Below are 20,847 nucleotides of genomic sequence, written 5' to 3' on the forward strand. Positions count from 1 at the left end.
GTTTCAAGTCTTTCAAGAATCTGCTTTTTCTTTTTCACTTCTCTTTTCAAAAGTAATTTGTCCTTGTGCTTGAACTAATTGCTGTTATAAGTCTTCAAATGAGCGTGTGGGGATTTCTGTTGATCCACATGAAAAGTCTGCTGACGCGTAACGTGCAGTTAGTTTTCTGTTGGTTTCATAGCTCATGTACTTTCAACTACTGAAACTTGGCTTGCAAAAACTGGGGTTGAACGCGTATGTTGCCTTCTTAAAACTGGAGGCTTACTTTGTTAAGATGAAATTGAAGACTATTTACTAGCTATACTACTGTCTTTTTCAGGACTTGTCAGAAATAAGAGAGGGGATCTCCTAGTTGCAGCTGGCACTGGATTCTGCTCTTTCCCTTTTATCGAAGCATTGCATTGAGATGAGCCTTCTTTTGGCAAACCCAGAATTGTTTTAGTGAAGCGAGGGTTCCTTTTGTTTTATTCTATATATGATCTTGGCAGACTCTTCAAGCAAATAACAGGATTGTCATTGGCCCCATTTGACGAATTTATCTGTGGATTGTTATTTATCGTTTCCATTGAATTCTGATGAAATGGGAAAGGTTAGGTCCCAAACTCTTAATCCCATGCTAACATATTAGCTTAAGAATACAACACCACACATAAAATGCACTAGGAAACCTTGAACTGTTTACAAATATACACACCAACGGGAAGAGCTTTACAATCCAAGAGTTATTTATTCCATTTCTGCTTGATGAAAAAAATACATTTTACAGAAATGGAGAAACAAAACTCAAAACCTGCGACTTGCATCGACTGAGAAGCCAAGAAGAAACAAAACCGAATACATTTTTTTCTTTTTTTGGATACTTGGTGGATCAATCTCGCTGAATATAATAACGCAGAGTAAACCCCAAATATACCAGAGGATGAACCTCCCCGTCCTCAGCTAAATATAGTTGTAAATACAGTTGATAAAGAAACCATGGCCAAATATTCACCTTCATCTTCCCATGACTGATGGACTTGAACTAGAAGACTATTTCTTGATAGGGATTATAGTGCCTCTTATTGAACTCCAATACACTACCATATGTGCGATCAGCAACCCCAACAAACAAAGCTTCAGAGTCGGGGCTGAAGGATATTCCGGCAATCTCACCAAACAGATCAATCTCTTGTCCCTTTGCATATCCGGACTGGGTATCAATGATGTAGACAAAGTCTGCTGGCTCAGCCATGGCCATAAGACGACCATCAGAGTTGAATTTTATAGCTCTTATTGCTCCCATTCTTCCCTTCAACACGGCTAGGGACTCTGACAGGTTCCTTACGTCCCATAGCCTACAGGTAGTGTCTTGGTTTCCAGTAGCCAAGATTCGTCCATCCGGGTGCCAAGCTGAAGAAAAGCAATAGTCTAAGTGCCCTTTGAGGCCCCCGACAGCCTATATAAAGTAGGAAATATATCAGAACTCTGCACATTGTGTTTGAGCCCAAAAGTAACTTTGGCGAAATCCTTTAGTGGGTCTGAGCCAGTGGGCCGATACCCGCGGCCCAAAAAATGAGACTACACGGATTTGGGTTGTGATGTTGCTTATCCCGTGTTTCATAAGGAGATATCATCCTTAATTGCATGAAGATATGAGCGCTTGTGAGGGTGTGAAGATATATTTGCAATTAATACGTGTGTATCCTACTGCTCGCATCCAGCGATCACATCTAGGATTCTAAGAGGCGATTAATCCTTGCCTACATTCTAGCGGCGACAGAGGAGGATAATTATTAATTATCGCTTACGATAATATCAAAACTATTAAGAGTTTTGATTTGATTCAAGGCCAATAACTGTGGCCTAAAATATAGTATTCCATTCATATTAGGAAAGTGAATCTGCAATAGCCTATATATAGAGGCTAAATACGATACAGAAAATGACCTTTTGACCTTTAATCTCTCTGAGCAATCAATCCCAGCGATTACAAAGCCTCCCCGGAGCAAACCTTCAACCTCGTTGAAACCCGGTGACCGCGCGCCAGTTCTAGTCTCTTCACGAGCCGACTGTCAGCATCACCAGATCAACCCGGCGACCGTACTTCCAGTCCCAGTCTCCTCGCGAGCCGACTGCTAGCACAACCGCCACTGTTACTTCCAGCGAAGCAAGGGTAACGCCCTCGCACCCAGCGAAGCTAAAGTCACGCTTTAGCAAACCTGTGCTTCTCTCAAACTTCCCAGTGATTGCTCTGCTCAGCCTCTCAACGTTGAGTATCGATTCGGTGAACACAAAGAGACCACAACCAAAGCCCTTACCCGCGTAAGGCAAGAAGTCCTTTTCCTAAAGGCAAGAAAAGAACCCTGTGACGAGGTTGGTGCTCTCCTCGTCCACAGCGCTTGAAGAAGAAGTCAGGTCACGGGACTACCCCAACGACTGCACCCCGCGGTGCTGGCACGCCTACGCAATCACTCGCTCAAAAGAGACTGTTTGCACACCAGCTGGTTTTGGAGCCAAACACATTGTTTGCATAAAACAAATTATATAGGCAGAGAATAGTATGTGACTTACTTTTCCAGACTGAGCATCACCAAGTACTGCAAGCAGCTTACAAGCTTACCATCGGGACTAACAGACGTGTTCTGCCAATATATAATGCAGCCAACATTGAGCAAAATGGTAAAGAATAACCTTACTTCAGAATAAAATATAAAAAAAAGGTTTCTATAGGGGTACTCACATTTACAGACCACTCAAAGGAGAAGCGGTTGAGGCAAGCGAACTTTCAACGTCAAAAACTCTAAATTGAGCATCATTATTTGCAGTCATTACCCTCACTGAGCCACTACACGGAGAGCATTCAGTCAAATTAAGTCAAGTCGAGCAACCTGCAACATTTTCTGTAGGAGAACTTACGTTGGGTTTTGGAAAATATCCACTGCATTAGTGATGGCATTCTCATCTGTCGTTAGTTTTGAGCAGAAAGCAACTCCAGGTTGTTTCATGTGCTGCTCCAAATAAATGAAAAATGAGAAATGCGAAATAAATATACAACTGATTCAGTAGCCGCAAAGAAACACTTGTTATCACACCCGCCGACCTTGCAGATTAGTTCACCTTGGAAGCCCCCAGCAACCAACAAATTGTCCTTGAGAGCCGTAGTGCTCATCTGCACTCTAGAGAGTGGTCGTGCCAACAACCCAGGTTGTTTCTGTAAGAACATACCAACATGAATTACAACATCCTTTTAGCCTGGATTTCCGTACTAATTAGTCTAGCATTTATACCTCAGTAGGTACAATTGGTTTGGCCACATTGAGTACTTCGCTGCCTCTCCTGTGCAAAGAGTTCCAATGCATCACTGAGAAGTTCTGCATCAGGTATACATCATGCTTTGATGTGGCCCATAACAAATTCCTTAGCTGTACAAGAAGAAAGAAACCGAGTTGAGGGACATATTGGTAAAACGTGTCAACAAACCAAAAAAGCAAATAAAATCATTTCAGTGACCATATCTTATGGAAGTGTGCATCTCTCAGCTAACAGAACTAACAATATAATGCACTTTGAAGCAACAATATTTAGGCCATTCAAGCTGGCACATTATCTATTCGCATTCTATTCCATTACTAAAAAAGCTTGTACCGAGTAATGTTTAATGCTCAGCTAAAACAAGATATGTGGGCCATTTTTTCTGTGTCGATGCATACCCCAGAACCCACAACGAGAACATACTAGCAAATGAAAGAGAAATGCCATTTTACTAAGCACCACAAGACTGAAGTGAAAAAACTAAGCACCCTAACTCCTAAACCTAGAGATCAGTAGACCACAAGAATCCCAACCAAAAAATAAAAGTCAATTAAATGTTACTCCAAAGTTCGGAAGCTTCATATATAGTTGACGAAAAACTTAAACTTGAATGGAAAGGGGAGAGTAAGACTCAATTCTATTGCCTGGAAGTGATAAAAATAATTTATGCATGGGAATTTTGGTGGCTGTACAGAAATGCATTTTATCAGACATGCAAGTGTGCAACACTGCAGATTTCTAAATTAGAGGGTCTATAAACTTGGGGCCTGTAATGAAAACTTCATCCGATCAAGGTATGTGCCTCTAACAGTGAAGTGCAATTATGCAAAGCCACAGTTAATAACTCCAAAAGAAGATTTACCCAAAATTTCATAGGCACACCATTACAATTAAAAGAAGGAAATTACAAAAAATAAAAAATAATTGTACCACAGTACTAGCAGATAGTATGTGATCAAGCCAACATAAACTCAGAATGAAAATAAACCAATAAGTCAGAGAAATGCAAACGTGAAGTCCTTTTTTTTTTTTGGCTTTAAAGATACAAGAAGACAACCAGGCACAGAAGCCCAGAAAGAAACCAGAAAACAGCAAAAGCAAAGAAAAACAAAACTAAAAAGAACAGAAACTCGACTCAAGGAGGAGGCCCTTGAGCATCAAAGAGAAGTATGCGCATTAGGGAGGGAGGAGGATTGGAAACCCAGTCCTCGGTGCACACCCTGCGCGATGCCAACGCCGCCACGAGATCTGCAGCTTGATTAGCATACCTACTGGTCCAGAGCCAGTTTACTCGATCAAATTGCCCAGCCAGGACCCGGATCTTTGCCACAATCCGCGAAGCTGACCAATCGATCGACGAGAGAGGGTTTAACAAGGTTGAAATCAGCACCATTGAGTCAGATTCCAACTGAAAAGAAGAGAGGGAGAAAGAAGAGGCCAGAGAAAGACCAAGCTCAATAGCCATGGCTTCTGCTGCCAGAGAGGAAGAGGCATGAGTTGACTTCGCAAAGCCGCCAAGGACGGACCCATTGGAGTCACGAATTAGGGAAGCTAGACCACACTCCGAGGACCTCTCATCCCATGCCGCATCGGTATTGATCTTCAGAAGACCAGGGGAGGGGGGTTTCCATTGTAATGGGCGTCCTGATTTTGCGGGAGAGGCCTTGAGGGATCATGAGATATTCTGAAGCTGCCGAGTGAGCACGGGAAGCAGTGTGGACTGAATCAGGAATTTCATTATTGAACACACTGTTACACCTCTGCTTCCAAATGAACCATAGTAAGAACAAAGCATGGGTTTGAAAGATCCGGTTGGATGAAGAAGATGTCTCTTCCAGTCTAAAGACAGCCATAATCCATCTATCAAGCGATGTGATGGATTGGGGATCAACCTTGTAAGACAGAGGGTGGCAGAACCATGTTCTCATTGCCCAAGGGCATAGGAATAAAACATGTTCAATTGTTTCAGAATAGGGGATGAAGCAAGATGCCTTTGGAATCTATTGTGGTTAGTTGCTAGAGCACCAGAGAGAGCACGCCACATGAAGTGTTTGATGCGAGGAGTTGCCTTGACTTTCCATAGCCAAGTCCAAATACTCGTGTGGATGGAGTGCGATAGATGAGGGTGTCCTGCAGGATTGGGAGAAGCTGTCATGACTTTAGATTCATACCCAGACCGTACCGAGTAGATACCAGAAGAATTTGCCGACCATAGTAAAGAATCAAATTCCTCCGGATTGCCGAATGAGGTAGCCCTTATAGCATTAATGGTTTCCATCGAGAGGAGAGGGATGACAGAGTCCAAGTTCCACTCATGGTTGGTTGTATCAATAAAATTACTGACATGGATGACCGGAGAATTAAGGGGCATTTGATTTTGCAAATTGAAGGAAGGAAGGCGCGGGATCCAGTTGTCCCTCCAAAAGTCAATTGCGTTGCCAGAACCTACCTGCCAAATACACCCAGTAGAGAGAATATGTCGTCCTTCCAAGATACTGGACCATGCCCAAGATGGAGAGGAACCCAGGGATGCTTCGAAGAAGGAGCACCGAGGGAAATAGCGGTTTTTCAGAACACGAACCCAAAGAGCATTAGGATTAGACAATATCCTCCAACCCTGCTTAGCCAGAAGAGCTAAATTGAAAGTCTCAATACTTCGAAAACCTATTCCCCCATCAGATTTTGGCAAGGCAAGAGAAGCCCACTTCTTCCAATGAATGCCCGTAGTAGTGTTGTCTCCCCACCAAAAGTTTGCAAGAGCCGAGTTGATTTGGTTGCAGAGAGAAGAGGGGAATTTAAAAACTGACATCGGATAGGCAGGAATTGCCATTGCCACAGCCTTGATCATGATTTCTTTCCCGGCTTGGGAGAGAGTGGAAATGTTCCACCCTGAGATTTTCTTTCAATATTCTCATTGACATAGGCTAAAGCTGATACCTTGGAGTGTCCCCAGATGGTAGGAAGACCAAGATATAAACCCGGGTTAAGAACCAGACTCATGCCCAACACCAAACTAATGAGGTTGACAACTTGAGGAGGTGTGTTGGGGCTGAAAAAGAGTGAGGACTTATGAGTATTGATGGATTGTCCCGAAGCGCTGCAATAATGATGCAATGTGTCCGATAAGACTTCACAATTGGACAAGGTAGCTTTGAGGAAGAAGATTGAGTCATCTGCAAAGAAAAGATGGCTGACCAAAGGACCATCAGAGCTTATCTTTACTGGATCAAGTAAGTTTGCAGCGCAAATTTTCCGAATCATCGTTGAAAGAACATCATTTATGAAAAGGAAAAGGAAAGGGGAAAGTGGGTCTCCCTGTCTTAAACCACGGGATGGCTTAAATTTGCGACCAGGGGATCCATTAACAAGAATAGCCATAGTCACAGATGTAACACAAGACATAACCAATCTTACCCAGAGATGATGGAAACCCATTTTGAGAAGGACCAATTCCAAGAACTTCCAATCCACACGGTCATATGCTTTATTCATGTCAAGTTTGATTGCAACTTCACCGTCAGATCCTGCCTTAAGTAACTTGAGGTGATGAAAAAGTTCATGGGCCACTAGAATGTTGTCCTAAATCTGGCGGCCAGAGACGAAAGTCGATTGATTTTCAGAAATAAGGGAAGGCATAAAAGGTCTGAGTCTGGTAGATATGATCTTTGTCAAGATTTTATATGCAAAGTTGCAGAGAGCAATGGGACGAAAATGGGTAGCTATCTGGGGAACTTCCACCTTAGGAATTAAAGCAATATAGGTGGCATTAAATTGATTCAAAATGGAGGCAGAGGCAAAAGATTGAGCTGTTGCTTCATGGACCACTTTCTTAACAATTGCCCAATATGATTGGTAGAAAGTACCTGGAAAGCCATCCGGTCCAAGAGATTTAAGCCCTCCCAATTAGAAAACTGCAGCTCTTACTTCCTCAATGGTGATTTCTGCCAGCAGGGCCAAATTCATATCCATGGTTACCACCGGATCAACAAAATCAAGAACGGTTTGCATGTGGGTAGTTGGAGAAGCATCATACATATCCCGAAAAAAGTGGTTTAGGTGGGCAACAATATCTCTGTTAAAGATACTCAATCTTCCTCAATCACTAGCCATTGATATGGCTATAATGCTGTGCATTAATCTAGGATCAGTTTTGATATTGTTATAAATATAGATAGCTGTAGCATATATTGCTGTGCATCAATCTAGGATCAGTTTTGATATTGTTATAAATTTAGTTATTACAGCATTGCAAAACTGATGCTGCTTCTCCTATATATTGTAAACATTGTAAATGCACAAATCAATGAAATACAATTTCAACATGGTATCAGTAGTCTAAGGTGTCAACTTAGGTGTCAACTTTCCTGTGTCTTCTTCCTTCTTCCAATCTCACCCTCCTTATCTCCATGGCCTCTTCATCGTCCAACCCTCCCTCCCAAAACACTGCTCAATTCACCAAACTTACAGAAACAAATTATCTTGTCTGGCTTTGTCAGCTGAAACCATATCTTCATGGTGCAAAACTCTGGGGCTATATAGATGGCTCTATCCCTGAACCTGCTGCCACCAAAACACAACCTGCAAGTGATGGCCAATCTGCCGCAACCATCCCTAATCCTGAGCATGAAACCTGGTTCACTACTGACCAACAAATTGTCAGCATCCTCACCACTTCCCTTTCTGAAAATGTGGCACGTCTCACCATTGGCTTCGATACATCTAAAGGGATATGGGACTGCCTCGCTCGCCATTTCTCCTAGAAGTCTGTTGCCAGTGCCACAAGTCTCAAACTTCAACTCTTTGATCTTCAAAAGGGTTCTCAATCTGTTGATGAGTACCTCCAACAAGCCAAATCAATTGCTGATTCCCTAGCCTCGATTAATCAACCCGTCTCTGACGCTGATTCTCATTTGTTAACCAAGTACCCTCATCATTCTTAAGTCTAAGAATCTTATTTCTCCGACGATGTATGATTGTTGTCTGATGGAAGTACCGAGTGTTAAGGTCACCATGGGCTAGCCACGAAACCCTTGACCTTTGTTTCCAATACATTTCCTCAAGAGCCCAGTGAGTAGCAATATCATCATAGACAGACTTGATTTGTTGGTGAGCATCAGGCAGGTCAGAGTCCAGGAGAGACTGAATTCGAGCTTGTTCATCAATTTCAAGTTGGCCAAAATTCGGGAAAGTGTCTTGCCCAAAGAGAGAGGGCATATTGGCACTTTCGAAGGTTTGTAGCCCAAGAAGAAGAATGATCAAGAGAGGAAGAAGTATGCCAGTTGGAGTGTATTATCTGTTGACAAGAAGGATGAGTGGTCCAGAGATGTTCAAAACGGAAAATTGGTGGAGACTTCAACTCCTTTGGATTAGTATCAAGCATGATTGGTCTATGGTCCGATCCAAGTAAAGGAAGGTGAAAGACTTGGGTCTGTGGCTGGTGTGCAATCCACTCATTATTGGCAAAGGCACGGTCCAGACGTTCTTTGATTACCACCTTACCATGTTGATAGGAGAACCAAGTGAAGTCTGGCCCTTGGAAAAGAAGATCTGAGAGTTGGGCATGATTGATGAAATCTTTGAACAGGTTAATCCGCTAAGGTGGCTGAGGGAGGCCTCCCCATTTTTCATAGAGCCATAGAATTTCATTAAAATCACCCAAGCACAACCAAGGGAGAGCATGAGGGGAGAAAGTTGTGTACAAAGAACGCCAAAAGCCTGTTTTTTGATTCACATGGGGATTCCCGTACAACCAAGAAACATTGCAGTGAAAATTTTCTGAAATGAAAAACACACTAGTATTTACATAATTAACCGAGCCGATAATAATGGAAACCTGGACAGAGTTGTCCCAAAATAGAGCAAGACCTCCGCCACCATTATTTGTTGGATTGACAACATGCAAGTGGTCAAACCGCAGTTGTTTCAGCCAATACTTTAGCACTGGTTCTTGCTATCTAGTCTCCATAAGAAAAAGCATAGAGGGGTTATGACGTTTAACCAAACGTCGGAGTGTCTTTCCGGTCAGGTCCACCCCTAGGCCCTGACAATTCCACGATAGAAGCCTCATGTTGGGCCCGTGGCTGCATCGCCCCAGCCACCGGTGCCCTAATCCTTAGGAGGATCATGATTAGTTGGAGAAGTTGGCGCGGCAGTGGTTGCAGATTCCGGCGCCAACAGAGGGGGGTGATGCATGACATTGTCAGACAAGAGTTCTAAAGGAATATGTTGTTGATCTCGTGCTTGTATCAGAGGGAGACCTTCAAGATCAGTTATTGGAGATAGAGGATTGTGACTCATGGATAGATAGCTTGACCTATTAAGGTCCAGAGGAGGGATGCTAGAGTGAGAGTTATTTGCTAGAATGAGTTGAACCGCAAATAATCCCTCAGTTGTTGCAAGGGTCTCTCTCAGAAAAGCATCTCTCTGAACTTGAGAAGTGGGAGTAACAGGAATTTCCGAGACAACACTCAGATCTTGAGGTGAGGGAGCATCAGAGGAAACCGACCGACGACCCTCGCGACCACGACTGCGGGTGCCCCGAATCTTGCCTCGAGATCGAGTCATCCAGGTTTTGCTAGATCCTTCGGTTCTCCTCCCCGACAAAGGAGGTCCATCATTATCCAAATTGGGAAGATAGAGATCAGAAAATGGAGCCAAAGATAAGGCCATGTCAAAAGAAGAAACTGATCTGAACTTTGATCTTTTGCATTTTGGGTCAGTTTCAATGGTGGTGTCATCAGCTAGACGTTTGAGGCGGAGCTGATCCATGAAGTAGGCTATTCCTGAAATGGCCTCATTTGGTGGTGATGCAGGGGGATGTGAAGTGGGAAGTGTAACTGGGTTTGTTTTAATGTTTGCAGCCACTAAATCCTCCAGAGAATCATTGGTGGGAGGATGAAGGTGTGCTTGGGAATTAGTGAGGTGAGGTTCAAAAAGGTCGTGGAGAGGATTAAAGACCTGATTGAGTGGGTAGCTGAGTGGGTAAAGAGTTGATGGTGGAGGAAGTGGGACAAACTCATTGATTGAGTTGTCAAAGATGAACTGAGTATTTCCCAAATTGAGTTCACCAGATAGGCCCAAAGTAGGGAAACGATTTGGGTCCGGTCTAATAAACAAACTCCTACTATCCTCAATGACAGCTGCAACGACCAACTCATCATCCTGAACCATTTTGGCCTTACCTTTTTTCTTGGGTCTGGCAGAGGAGGAGGCCACACACACAGTAAGGTGTGGATGGGAGAAGGTGGGCTCCCTGACCGGGGACGGAGATTTATCCTAGATCACCAGAGAAGCTCGGCTTTGTGGGCTGTTGCTGAAATTTGGTTGACTCGGAGCTTGAAGCAGGGGTTGGGATATCATGTAAGCGGCTGGGCATTGATGGCTATTTTGTCGGGCACGAAAGCATTGGCTTTGGAAACGATCCCATCCCCTATCCCCAGCTGATTGAGGACCCGACGACAGACGTCTAGCAGTGGGGGTTATCATCCAAACTCCCAAACGATCAGCTCTTGGGGATCGAGGTTGATTGCAAAAGCGTTCACTATGACTGAGGTGGCCACAGTTGTAGCAGAAAAGAGATATTCTTTCGTATCTAAACTCCACCCAAATAGGGGGGTTGGATCCATAGCTAATCCACACACCTGGGACAAGGGAATTTTGTGTGTTAATATTGACCCGGACCCGAACGAAGCCCCTCCAGCCAATGATAGTGTTAGGGTCTTCGACATTTAGGACCGTACCAGCGACTGCCCCCAGAAGTTCAGCATTGGCATAGGTCATCTGCCCCCTTGGAAGACCATGAGCTTGAATCCAAATAGCCAAAAGGTGGGCAGGAACATCCTCCAGTCTGGCCTCAAGAGGCTAGGCGTTGATGCAGATGGTGTGGCCCATGACCGACCAGGGTCCTCTTTTCAGGATTTGCTGACCAGTTTCCCATTCCAATGGAGTGATTGTGAAAGTGCGATGGTCCCGGATAGTTTCAATATGAACCTCACCAAACTCAGCCCAAGCTCGAGAAAGAATCCTGATCACAGCTGCTACATTGAGGAATTTGTCTGCTAGAAGGAAGCCAAGTAGCGTGAGTGGTTGGTCGGCTTGGGGGTCGGGTTGATTAAGGTCAAGTACCTGATCAACTTGGTTTGGATTATCCGGGTTTAGATTGACATTTTGGTTGGGTTCCATGGAGGAAGCCGCGGTCTGGGTATTGTTGAAAGGGGATAGATAGAAGAGGTATTGAGGGGAAGTGTATTGACTGAAACTATGCAATGGAGTTTTTGTGCTTGAAGAGGTTGCACGGGAAGTAGCATATAAATAGGGAAAGTGGTGGATGGAGGTCATTAGGTGAGGAATGGGAGAAGCTAAGTGGAAGAATTTGCAGATGCTAGGTATTTAGGTAGAGAGAGATACCTGAGTAAAGGCAATTGCAGAGCTGGGAGTTGTGTAAGATTAAATTGTTCTTGTTGCAGGGGACAGATTAGATGTTTTGAACTCCAGAAGTATGCAAACAGGGGATTTGCTGAGGAATTAATAGCTTATTGGAGAAAAAACCGGGGGGATGGGCATGAATAGGGTGGGTGTGAGTAAAGATGGTGCGGCGGAGCAGTATGAATGGACATAAAGGCTGCTTGCATTGAAGCAGTAGATCTGGTACAGATCTGGGAAGTACTGCGTAGGTACTGCGGAGTAAAGGCGGATAGAAGAGAGACGGAAAGAACTCTAGATCAACAGGATTAATGGCTGGGGTTAGACCAGCGGTGGATTTGAATGATATGACATGTGGGTTGGTCGGAGTAGTTGCGACTAAGCAGAGGATCGGAAAGCTGGTTCCGGGATCTCCACTACTGGTAGTGGGGGTGGTTCTATATTCTAGAGAGAGACGCTCTCACTTTTAGTGAGAGGAGCTGGATTTTCAAATTATCTTTGTTAAACGTGAAGTCCTTGATGCCTACAAGGATCCTCATGAAAATCAAAGTCTAAGAAATCAAGGATAATGCTAATAGGTCCTATCTTATAGAACGCAATAACACTACTTAAATAATAGGACTGGCTAACTTGCTACAGAGGTCTCTTAAATGCTCAGATATTCTCCTATCATACCATATAACCACAGTCACGCCAACAGCTCTAACTCCACCCAGCTGAAAAGCTGAAATAAAGAGAGCAATGGTAATCCTAAAAGCAATATAATTATATTTAAGAGACAGCAGAAACAATATAATTACAACCAAAAGCAAAACTCAAGTACCAGTTACAGAATTATATAGTAACAGTGAGCGACTAAAAGAAATGGCATGAAGGACAGCCTTCACACATCTACCAGAAAGGATCCAGTGAATACAACCCAGCTTGATGCCATTACGTGGCCATCACAGTTCAAACATTATATGCCTATGTCAGTGCGCAAAAGCATATTTATGTGACATGCATCTAAAACTAGTATTTCAGGAGAGTCAACTTTTCCAAATGTCCTAAAACTACACTGCAGGCAAAATGCCCTCTCAAAGAGAAATCCTTATTTCCAATAAATAGAACATAGAAAAAGAAAAAAGTGGGGACTAATCTATTTAGAGCATCTCCAGCAGAGATGTCAAAATTTTTTTGTCAAATTTGAATTTGACAGATGACATAGTAATTGACATTTTACTAGAATTTTTCCTTCAACCCATCTGTTAAATATTTATATCATTTTATTGTTTTTTTAATCTTTATCCTATCTACTTCTCTCTCTTGATTATGTTCTGAGATTCTTCAAACTCTTTTCTTCTCCAACTCTCTCTCTCTCTCTCTCTCTCTCAATTCGTAGGGCTCATATTACAAATACTATTCAAATTACCAGTTCATTGTCCATATCTTTCTGCAATCCTATCCCAGATTATAAATTCAATCTAGTTTTTCAGACTAGATTTTGACAGAGATATGTGGGTTCCGGATTGGGATTATGATGTTCTAGAAGTGGGTTTAATGTTCCAGGTGTTGTTTTGTGAGATGTGGGAATTAGAAGAGAGAGACCAGAAGGGAGAGTTTTCCGGATAAATGGTTCTGGTGACGGAGCCTCTTACCAAACAGCCCCAAAATTCAAATTGATTCTCCAGCAGTAAGCTTTGTTTGTCTTCTCTCATATCAAATTTGGATTTCGGTCTGTTTGGATTACTTGAATATAAAATGACTTGAAAATGTGAAAGAGGTTGTTTTGCGAGAGGTGGGAATTAGGAAGAGAGAGACCAGAAGGAAAGAGGGAGAAGAAGAGAGAGTTTTGCTTTGGTCGACCTGGGTTGGAAGAAGAGAGAGACGCGAAGGAAGGAAAGAGAAACAATAAAGAAATAAAAGACAGATGACCGCAAAGACTGTCAAATTTGACAGTTTGGTTTCAAAATGTCATCCACCGTGGCAATGACATATGGGTTGGAGAGTATTTTCATAGGTCATTTATAGCTGTTGGATTGCCATCTGTCAATTGACACATCCATTGCCATATCTGATTAGGTCATTCTGTTTTCAGAAAACACAACCCTAATGTTTGCCGAAAAATATAATTCTTAGGTTTTCTCATTGAGTTCAGCAACAATAAAATTCTGCACATCAATGATAAGTTATGTCTGGTCATCCTTCAGCTACATTTTAGGTAGGTAGATCAGTTACATCTAACATTTATGCAAGATCTAGAAACGTGCCCAACAAAGACAGAATTTTGATGAACTCCATACCTTCCGGTGAATGATTGAAGCACAGAACCATAATCATAAATAAAGATATCCATCACAAAAGATATAACATTTTTTTTCATAAGACCTGCAAAACTACCAAACTATTGATATACATAGAGCTAAAGCAAGGAGCAGCTATATAATAAGGCTACGATTATTTATTTGTATCTAGCAGTGAGGCAAGAAAGTTAAAAGAAATATAAACTCCAAAGTTTGTGCAGACAACATGCCATCTATACCAATTATATGACATATGCAACACCCTCCACATGAACGACATGCAAGGACTTTACATAATGAAAAGTTCAGGTATGCACTGCACTACATATGGAACATCACAAGATTTGCCTAACAAAATGAATGCAACGACTTGGACATGCAAAATGAGTAAGAAGATGAAGGTATGCATTGTGCACCACTACATATGAACAAGGGCGGATCCAGGCCCTTTTTGGGGGGACTCAAGTCCCACCGAGAATTGTGGGATGAAAAAAAAAACTATATATATATATATGTTACTTCTTGTTGCTGTAAATGTATTTTCTCTTGATTAAACCCACCCAATTACCCGAAATCAAACCATATATATGTTATATTGTCATTGTTAGTTACTTGTTATATGTTAATTTCATAAATTATGTGGAGCGAGGAGCAATTGCAAGCAATGGTGTGAACAAGAGTATTATAACTTGTCTAGAAGGGTGTATATTTTGTCTTTTAATCAATAAAATTCTCTCACACCGTCGAGATTCTCCACAATAATTTTTTTCTTCTTCTTGTTAAGAACTTCAAGCCCCACCAAGATTTGAATCCTGGATCCGCCACTGCATATGAATGAAATTTTGAAAAATGAAATGGAAACAAAATCAAAAACTAATTTTCTTCAAAATCATTTCAAACAGTTACGAGAACCAAGATCATGATCTCTACCTGAAAATGCACAATTGTGGACTTGACAAGCCTTGTGTTGTAGTTAAAGCCATAGAAACTCTTCACCTTCTCCACTTGCAAGCACTCCTATAGCATTCACAAGAGTTACTACACAAACAAACAAAAAAAATCAATCCGGCTGAAAATCAAATCACTCATAAGATCCAAAGGTATACCTTCTCAAGGTCTTGACGGTACTTATCTCTGGTGAAATTAAGCCTCTCCCATGGTATTCCCTGTATGTCTATTCCATTTCTACCTTCCAAAGCCGATGTATCACTCTATAAAAATATTTCGATCTGATGAGTATCAGAGATCTTCCTCCTGAGTTCTACAATAAGAAAACAGAGTTCCAAGGAATTATACTAACATACCAGTAATAGAACATTGATTTTATCATAAATGCAAATTATACATGGTTTTATGTGCTCTATGTTTTATTGCTGGAACCCTGCAAACAACTCTGAAGAAAAAAACATGGTACCACCAAATTTTTATGAAGCAAAGTGCCATTGTGCATAAACCATTACTTTGTGATTTCAGAGAAATACCTTCATGGTTAACTTCTTTTAACTCAACTTGCTGTCGAAGTTCTGCTACATGATTGACCTAGAAGAGACAAATAAAACAGAAAAAATAGTTAACAACTATGATAAGTACTCACGACTCACATCGAACATATAAATAAATATGTTCACCGGACAAACTAAACGGCACAATTTCTGATTGTTGTATGAAACGCAGGAGGTGTAACAAAGAGAACAAGAAAACTTATGAGACAGTAAGTTGATTTCAATGCAGAAACTTGTTAAAATAATATTAACGATGTATACAATAAAGTAAAACCATCAGTTGAGACTTGAGACAGATAGAGAGCAATTACCAAAAACAAGTAGCAAGAATATTAACATAAAACAGTTGATGGAATGGGAAAATATATCCTTCAGATTGTATTGATGCAAAACTTCAGTAAAGTTAGATTACCAACACTTTGGCATACAAACATGTATAAGAAACTGCATTCAAATCATTCAAAATGCCAGAGAGCAGGGTTCAAATCCCTAATAATAAACTGAGAAGCTAATAAGTAAGGATTTAAGTGCAAGAACAGGCAATGATGGTTTTACAAAAATTATTTCGCCTACTGTATTTGCACCTTAAGAGCAATTAAACCAGCTGGACATTTATCTACCGCTCAAAACATCAATTAACAGATGATCAAATATTTATTCCTTTAAATGAAGATATCACCATACCTCCTGTTCGAGATTCCACTGCACAGTGGCTAGTGATTTCGCAAGGTCAGCATTTGCAGTCTGCAACCATTTTGACAGTTAGTAATAAGAAAATCCAACTAAGGGCACTGACTAAAAAGTTCAACAGAGCAAGAATTCTATTACTTCTAGATGTAGAGGAAAACCAATGATATCAGAATGAAACAGACAAAACACAGGGAATGGAAAAAGGTTGTCGAACCTCAAGTTTAGCAAAACGCACAAAGGCTTCCATTCTAGTACTATTATGTTTCTGCTTCTCTTTATCAGCCGCTTCCATGGTTTGCATCATAGTCGTTTGTAGCTTTGAAGCCTGAGGCAGTAAGGAGTTTATATAAGGATTAATGGATCATGGGAGAATATATTTTACGAAGAATTCAAGTAAACAAACTATTGGTGGAAGGAAAGTGACATTGTGTTCATCAACTTAATATTCAAACAAATGTAAGACTTATCAACAAGTTTTTAAGATGCAGGTCTCAAGCACACACAAAACAGTTCTGACTACTTATTTTGACAATGAACAAGAGTAAATAAGAAACCTAAGGATAGGAAAAAAAATTCAACTATGCATCTCAAAAAAAAAAAAAATTCTTACCTCTTGTGCTTGTTGCTTGAACTTCAGGTATTTTCTCCAAGCTCTGCTTCTCCCCTTCCAATCTGGCAACCGTATTTTGGAGGAGATCCAATTCGCCATGATCGCAGTGGATTAAGCTACTCTGTTCCGGCAAGGAGAGCTATTGGAGGAGCATTGTTTTTGAAACGCAGCGTTTTGGTGTTGCAGAGACCAAGAGAGGGAAGGAAGGAAGGGAGGTCTGAGATGGTGGAAGAAGGTGAAGGGTGAAAGTTCTAAAGTCACTGGCGGGTAAGTTTAGAGGTTTCAGAGTGGCCAATTAAACTCTTTTAGTGGAAGCAGATCATCAAATTCAATTCTATGTGTTGAATCAGAAAATGAAAATGGCGGCAAGAATTGGAGGGATGAAAGGAATCTGAGGATGTAGAAAAGTGAAAGGAGAGAGAGCAAGAATTGGATTGTGCCGAAAAAAGGCGAGGCAGGCTGAACAGAAATCCGAAGAACATTGCTGATTCAAAATTCATGAGGCAGTGAAACCATTAGAAGCAAGCAATTCACCGCATGTTATCATAGCTGTTGGATCTGACAAATGCAGTCTTTTAGTCGAGAGGTGTTGAGAAACTTGCTTCATGGTTGGACGAGCTTGAGGACTGGAATTCAGGCATGCAAATGCCACCTTCAAAACAGAGACAACTTCTCCTGCAACTTCACGTGTAGGAGGGGAAATGCGTTGGTCCAAAACATCCACAACTGGCAATTGATGGGCTGGTAATGCAGTGGACGATGATGAACACGCCCCCGAAGATAGAGATGAGGGAAGATCTCCCGGATGTCTTCCCATAACTGTCTCCAATGTCACCACTCCAAAGCTATAAACATCACACTTCTCATTCACTTCCATGGTATAGGCAAGCTCTGCTCAGTCAAATCTCAAACAGTCAAATGTCGGTATATAGAGATAATAATGAGTTAATAAAAATAGAGAGCAGAGAAAAACAAATATTACCTGGTGCAACATATCCATATGTGCCTGCAAGGGCACTCCAATTATCTGAGTCCGGGTTTAAGAACTTAGCAGTGCCAAAGTCTGAAACACAGGCCTCACATTCATCATCTAGCAAAATGTTCTTGCTCGATATGTCCCGATGCACAATCGGTGGTAAACAATCGTGATGCATGTAACACAAGGCATGAGCAACACCTTTAACTATATTCACCCTTTTACTCCACCCTAGTTCTTTAGCTTCCTCATCTTTGCTCAACATTGTGGCTAAACTACCCTTTTCCACATAATCATACACCAAAAATGAGTGTAGCCTATGTGAACAGAAACCATAAAGCTTCACAATATTTCGGTGACGCATCTCAATTAGTGCCCTAATTTCATTCAAGAAAGCCTTCTGAATATTCTTGTCCTCATCGCATAGCAAATGGAGTTTCTTCACAGCCACTGTGTAAGTGGATGACAGAGTTGCTTTGTAGACACTTCCATGTTCTCCCTGCCCTATGCAATACATGGGATCAAAATCTTCTGTTGCCCGTACGATCTCCTCAAACATTGTCTTTCCATCAAACTTTAATATTGAAAAAGAAATTTCATCATTCATATTGGTTTTTTCTCCATGTTGATGTTTCTTTTTCCTTTTTGCTACTAATGTAAATATACAGGCTAGAAGCGCAGATGCACCCAGAATAGGGAAGATTATCATAAATACGAGTTTATGGTCCTTTTTAAGGATTTGTTTATTGCAGGGTTGCAAAAATCGTGTGCTGCCACACAAGCCCTTGTTCCATTGCAATGCTTCTTGAGTAGCAGCTTGAAATGCTTTGTTATTGGGAAGTGAACCTTCCAAGTCATTGTTGGATATGTCTACATTCGACAACCCACGCATGTTTTCAAAACTTGTCGGAATGAAACCAGAAATATTGTTGTGGGATATATTAAGTATCTCCAGACTCTGCATATTCCCAATATCTGATGGTATTTGACCTTCAACTGCGTTAAAACTCAAATCTAGTTGAGACAAATGAAATAACTTCCCCAATTGAAATGGAATTGCTTGACTGAACTTGTTGTTACTCAAATTCAAGTAATTTAACTTGAGAAGGTCACCTACAAAGCTTGGAATTGAATCATCAAATTTGTTTGCTGAGAGATCAAGATATTCTAGATCAGTCAATGATCTAAACTCTGAAGGGACACGACCCGAAAGTTGATTGCCATCCAACTTAAGCTTCAGTAGTGAAGTCAATCTCTCGAACTCCTTTGGAATCGCCCCTTCTAATTGATTTGAAGAAAGATCAAGCTCTTGAATTCGGGTTGCGTTTCCAATCTCTGGTGGTAATGGACCAGAAAGGTTGTTTACCGCAAATCGTAGGGCCGCTAAATTTTGGCACAGTCCCCAATTTTTTGAAAGTTCACCATAAAATCTATTATGGCTCAAATCTATAAAATTCAAATTTGGATAAACACCAAAGTGCTTTGATATGTTGCCTGTAAATTGGTTCCCATCAAGACGGACTCTAAATAAGCTCGTGCAGGTTTCCAAGCTTTTTGGGATTGGACCAATTAGATGGTTATTGCCTGCTGTAAAGTGTGTGAGGGATCCACCTTGACAAATGTTTTGGGGCAAATAACCAGAAAATTGGTTTGAACCCAAGAATAATTTTATCAACTTCTGGTTATTTCCTATCCCCGTGGGAATAGTTCCAGAAAGATTATTGGAGAAGAGAGAGAGAATAGTAAGATTGGTCAGATTCTCCAGTGTTGTCGGAATTGGACCACTGAGTTGATTGGTGCTCAACCTTAGATCCAACAATGATTTCAGATTTCCTATCTCCATAGGAATAGTGCCAGAAAGATTATTTGAATGGAGATAAAGAATGTTAAGGTTGGTCAGATCACCCAATGTTGTCGGAATTGAACCACTGAGTTGATTGGTGCTCAAGTCTAGACCCACCAATGATTTCAAGTTTCCTATCTCCATAGGAATAGTGCCAGAAAGATTATTTGAATGGAGATAGAGAGTGGTAAGGTTGGTCAAAATACCCAACGTTGTTGGAATTGAACCACTGAGATGATTGGTGCTTAACTGCAGACCCACCAATGATTTCAAGTTTCCTATCTCCATAGGAGTAGTGCCGGAAATATTATTTCTATCGAGATAGAGAAATGTGAGACTTCTTAGAAGACCTATTTCTGGCGGGATTTCTCCAGAAAATTGATTTACAGATAGATCAAGATAAATGAGTTTGGAGAGGGAACTAATTCCAGGTGGTATGACATCAAAGAGTTTATTTGAGCTGAGGTTTAGATACATAAGATTAGGGAATGACAAGAATGAGAATTCATGTAGCGTACCTTGTATACTAGAATTGGTAAGGTTTATCCTGTTGACACTTCCAGCAGCATTGCATGAAATACCGGTCCAAATGCAAGGGTTTGCAATTGCTTTGGGAGTGCTGGAAGTAGTGGTGGCATTATTTGTACTGGGAAGGTACATCCATGAGTTGAGAAGTTGGGTTTGATTTTGTAAGCTGGATTTCCATTTCAGAAGGGCTTGCGCTTCAGTAGTTGACCTAGCAGAAGCAAAAATAAAGTAGTTTTGTGATGAAAGTAGGTGAACATACAAGAAAATAAGGCAATAACAAGATCTCATGGTTATTGTTTTGTTCTTGTGTACACTCAGTGAGGGTCAGCTATCACTTTATAGTGCCCTGGTCTCGTGTTCCACATTAAATCATTAATCGACTACTGTTTCAAGTCTTGCTTTTTTCACTTCTCGTGTTCCACAGTAATTTGTCCTTGCGTTTCGACTATTTGGTGTTTTAGGCGTGTGGGGTTTACTGTTGGTCAACATTAGAGTCGGTTGAGGCGTAACGTGCACTTCGTGTTCTTCAGTACTTTCAAGTTTCAACTACTGAAGCTCGGCTTGCAAAAACTGGGTTTGAACGCGTACGTTAAGATGAAATTGACGACTATTACTAGCTATACTACTGTCAGAAATAAGAGAGGGGATCTCCTAGTTGCAGCTGGCACTTGATTCTGCTCCTTCCCTTTTATCGAAGCATTGCT

At 41.3% G+C, this 20,847-nt stretch overlaps 1 protein-coding gene and 1 pseudogene across 1 annotated transcript; both read right to left on the minus strand.

The window, feature by feature from the left end:
* Nucleotides 1–709: 709 nt before the first annotated feature.
* On the minus strand, nt 710–17,102 carry LOC112176889 (annotated as a pseudogene).
* Nucleotides 17,103–17,292: 190 nt separating this feature from the next.
* On the minus strand, nt 17,293–20,275 carry LOC112176887 (MDIS1-interacting receptor like kinase 2). The gene is made up of 2 exons (XM_024314988.2): nt 17,779–20,275; nt 17,293–17,687 (listed from the first exon to the last, which is right to left on the minus strand). Exons 1-2 carry the CDS (start codon nt 20,273–20,275, stop codon nt 17,293–17,295), a joined length of 2,892 nt encoding a protein of 963 aa, XP_024170756.2.
* Between the last annotated feature and the right edge of the window lie 572 nt (nt 20,276–20,847).

This window comes from Rosa chinensis, chromosome 7, assembly GCF_002994745.2.
Source record: "Rosa chinensis cultivar Old Blush chromosome 7, RchiOBHm-V2, whole genome shotgun sequence".
Lineage (NCBI taxonomy): Eukaryota > Viridiplantae > Streptophyta > Magnoliopsida > Rosales > Rosaceae > Rosa > Rosa chinensis.